This window comes from Etheostoma cragini, chromosome 7 (assembly GCF_013103735.1).
Source record: "Etheostoma cragini isolate CJK2018 chromosome 7, CSU_Ecrag_1.0, whole genome shotgun sequence".
Lineage (NCBI taxonomy): Eukaryota > Metazoa > Chordata > Actinopteri > Perciformes > Percidae > Etheostoma > Etheostoma cragini.
In genome coordinates, this window is record NC_048413.1 from 27,577,666 (window position 1) to 27,578,813 (window position 1,148).

Below are 1,148 nucleotides of genomic sequence, written 5' to 3' on the forward strand. Positions count from 1 at the left end.
CCTCATGTTGTCTTCATGTTATCTTCATGTTGTCTTCATGTTGTCCCCATGTTGTCTTCATGTTGTCTTCATGTTGTCTTCATGTTGCCCTCATGTTGTTTTCATGTTGTCTTCCTGTTGTCCCCATGTTGTCCTCATGTTGTCTTCATGTTATCTTCATGTTGTCTTCATGTTGTCCCCATGTTGTCTTCATGTTGTCTTCATGTTGTCCTCATGTTGTCCTCATGTTGTCTTCATGTTGTCTTTATGTTGTCTTCCTGTTGTCCCCATGTTGTCTTCATGTTGTCTTCATGTTGTCTTCATGTTGCCCTCATGTTGTCTTCATGTTGTCTTCATGTTGTCTTCATGTTGTCCCCATGTTGTCCTCATGTTGTCCCCAAGTTGTCCTCATGTTGTCCTCATGTTGCCCTCGTGTTGTCCTCATGTTGTCTTCATGTTGTCCCCATGTTGTCTTCATGTTGTCTTCATGTTGTCCTCATGCTGCCTTCATGTTGTCCTCATGTTGTCTTCATGTTGTCCCCATGTTGTCTTCATGTTGTCTTCATGTTGTCTTCATGTTGTCTTCATGTTGTCCCCATGTTGTCTTCATGTTGTCTTCATGTTGCCCTCATGTTGTCTTCATGTTGTCTTCATGTTGCCCTCATGTGTCCTCATGCTGTCCCCTTGTTGTCCTCATGTTGTCCCCATGTTGTCCTACTACTTGTAGGACTGTCCTACAGGACTGTACTATCTTTCTGTCTTTCCTTCCTTGGCCTTGGCCCACACATTTCACTGATTGGACCTGACGGAGTCGTCTGATTGGTCGATCCTGTCTCCACAGTTTAACCCGGGTCTGGTTCTGGTGTCGGCCGGGTTCGATGCAGCTCGGGGGGATCCGCTGGGCGGGTATCACGTGACCCCCGAAGGATACGCCCACCTCACACACCTGCTGATGTCACTGGCCGGGGGGCGGGTCCTACTCATACTGGAGGTACACACACAGACACACACACGCTCACACACGCACGCACGCACACACAGAGTGACACTGTGTGTTTGTCTGTGATAGGAAATAACTCTCCCTCTCTCTTTCTCTCTCTCTCCCCCTCTCTCTCTCTCTTTCTCTCTCTCTCTCTCTCTCTCTCTCTCTTTTTCTCTGTCTCTGTCTC

General features: G+C 47.6%; 1 protein-coding gene across 1 annotated transcript in view; it reads left to right on the top strand.

The window, feature by feature from the left end:
• The first annotated feature begins 729 nt into the window (after positions 1 to 729).
• Positions 730 to 1,148, top strand: part of LOC117948323 (histone deacetylase 6-like) — a 3,071-nt gene continuing 2,652 nt past the window's right edge. Inside the window, exon 1 of the mRNA XM_034877912.1 lies at positions 730 to 970. Coding sequence (XP_034733803.1) covers positions 932 to 970 — 39 coding nt within the window. The 5' untranslated portion in view covers positions 730 to 931. The remainder of the gene's footprint in view (positions 971 to 1,148) is intronic.